Raw genomic sequence first — 2,065 nt, 5'->3', positions numbered from 1 at the left:
CAGTGAAAAAATGCTGGTGCATATTTGAAGATTAATTCACACAAGGGCTTCAAATTGCTCATGAAAAAATGATGTATGTAAATAAGATTTTTGGCATCAAAATGCAATTTACCTTTTAACTCTATTCTTCTGTGAAACTTTTGAAGCACTCTCATATAGTCATTCAATTATTCATTTACTGAATATACATATTGAGTGCTAATTTTGTAGCTGATATTGAGAATGACATTTAGAAAAAAAAAAGTTGAGTAAAACCTTGGTCTCTAGACAACAAAGAAATGGTCACTTATGCAAAGATCATAATTCTAGGTTGTAATTCCTTGTAGCTATGACAACAGTAAATACAGATTTGGTATTCTAAAGGAAAGAAATAAAACCCTTAAGACTGGAGTAGACAGGAGGGGGTTTTCAGAAGCAGTGGTGTCTAAACTGTGCCCTGGTGGCCAAGGAGAAGAGCTGAGTGGTAGATAAAGGCAGGAAAGACAGAGAAACCCAGGTAAAATAAAATACAAAAAAAAAAAAAAAACCAACTTGAAAATATAGGGTTGTGTTTTCTGTTTGCTTTGGAATCTAGGACTCATGGGTGTACCTGGACCACGTGGGCTACCTGGGCGTGTTGAGAAGTGCCCGCCAACATCCGCCTTCTCTGTGAAGCTGAATGGGTCTTTTCCAGGACCCCTGCAGCCCATTGTCTTCCAGGAAGCTCTGTACAACCATCAGGACCACTTCGACCTGGCCACTGGAGTGTTCACCTGCACTGTTCCTGGTTTATACAACTTCGGCTTCGACATTGCCCTGTTTCAGAATGCTGTGAAAGTGGCTCTCATGAAGAATGGCCTCCAGGTCAGGGACAAGCAAGCGGAAGCCAAGCACAGCCATGAGCATGTGTCAGGAAGTTCCATCTTGCAGCTAGAGAAAGGGGACCGGGTCTGGCTGGAGTCTAAGCTGGACAAGGCAGAGTCTGAAAAAGGAGCCACTCCCACTGTCTTCTATGGGTTTTTGCTCTACAGTGATTGATAAGATTGGGAGTACAAGATGCTTCTCCACCTAAGGAGCTCGGAACTTAAGAAAAGCATATTTTAATTAAAAAGAAAAAAACAGGGGAAGGCAGGTGTAGTTTGTTGATTGTAATAAATATGTGATGCTCTTATAAGGTGTTAATAATGGGGGAATCTGGGTGTGGGTACATAAGAACTCAATGTTATACAATTTTTGTTTTGTAATTTGAAACTATTCTGAAATAAAAAAGATTACAAAGAAGAAAAGTAGCTTTCTGTTCCTCTCATTCTGAATTTTTCCTCTAATTTCACTGAATGATTAACAATTCACAAAAATTAGTAATGGCCAAGTTGAGCAAAATGAATATATTAGTGATGACAAAAATTTAAGAAACCAATCTAAAGAGAGAATACTAACTACTAGAGCTGGGAGGGGAGAGGAAAGTAGAGATACCAAATGAGAATTCAATGGGAAGGAACAAGCTCCTAATGTTACATAGCATGCATCACACAATAACCTAGTGCATGCTTTGTGAAAAAGCAGAAAAAAGGAGTTCTAAGCCTCCAATCGCAAAGTAATGTCAAAGAAGGGAAAATACTGACTGCTCATTCGATCAGAACCTATCGTTACAGGTGTTGAAATGTCACATAGGCACTGTTATTATTATTGAAATGTCACAGACACTGTTATTAATAGTAAATTTCAAAACAATAAGGATTTCAATAATTTTTAAATAATTCCTTATTTGTCATCCTCAAGCTTCAGTACACCAAGTGGTAAAAGTGTGGGGAAAAAACAAACAACCACAGACAGAACAAAGTGGGAAGCTGCCCAGCCAGTCTGCTGTTAATACACTGTGAAGACTCCCCTTCCTTTATTAGCTTTCCTCGAGGGAACAGAATCCTTGCTCAAACCCCTAAACCTGCTTTAGGAATTAAGTATACGGACACAGAAGTAAATATCTCTGCAGGAGGTAGCAAACTTGTTTAAAGACCACATGAAAATGCTTCCCATTAGATGATTTCCCCAGAGCATTTCTGGACGGGATGCAACCAGAGGCAGTAGG

At 39.1% G+C, this 2,065-nt stretch overlaps 1 protein-coding gene across 1 annotated transcript in view; it reads left to right on the top strand.

The window, feature by feature from the left end:
* Positions 1 to 1,285, top strand: part of LOC133768411 (protein HP-25 homolog 1-like) — a 6,731-nt gene extending 5,446 nt beyond the window's left edge. Inside the window, exon 3 of the mRNA XM_062202948.1 lies at positions 575 to 1,285. Coding sequence (XP_062058932.1) covers positions 575 to 1,017 — 443 coding nt within the window. The 3' untranslated portion in view covers positions 1,018 to 1,285. The remainder of the gene's footprint in view (positions 1 to 574) is intronic.
* Positions 1,286 to 2,065: the final 780 nt, after the last annotated feature.

The sequence above is a fragment of the Lepus europaeus genome, chromosome 10, assembly GCF_033115175.1.
Source record: "Lepus europaeus isolate LE1 chromosome 10, mLepTim1.pri, whole genome shotgun sequence".
Classification (NCBI taxonomy): Eukaryota; Metazoa; Chordata; class Mammalia; order Lagomorpha; family Leporidae; genus Lepus; species Lepus europaeus.
This window is presented reverse-complemented; position numbering and strand designations above follow the sequence as displayed.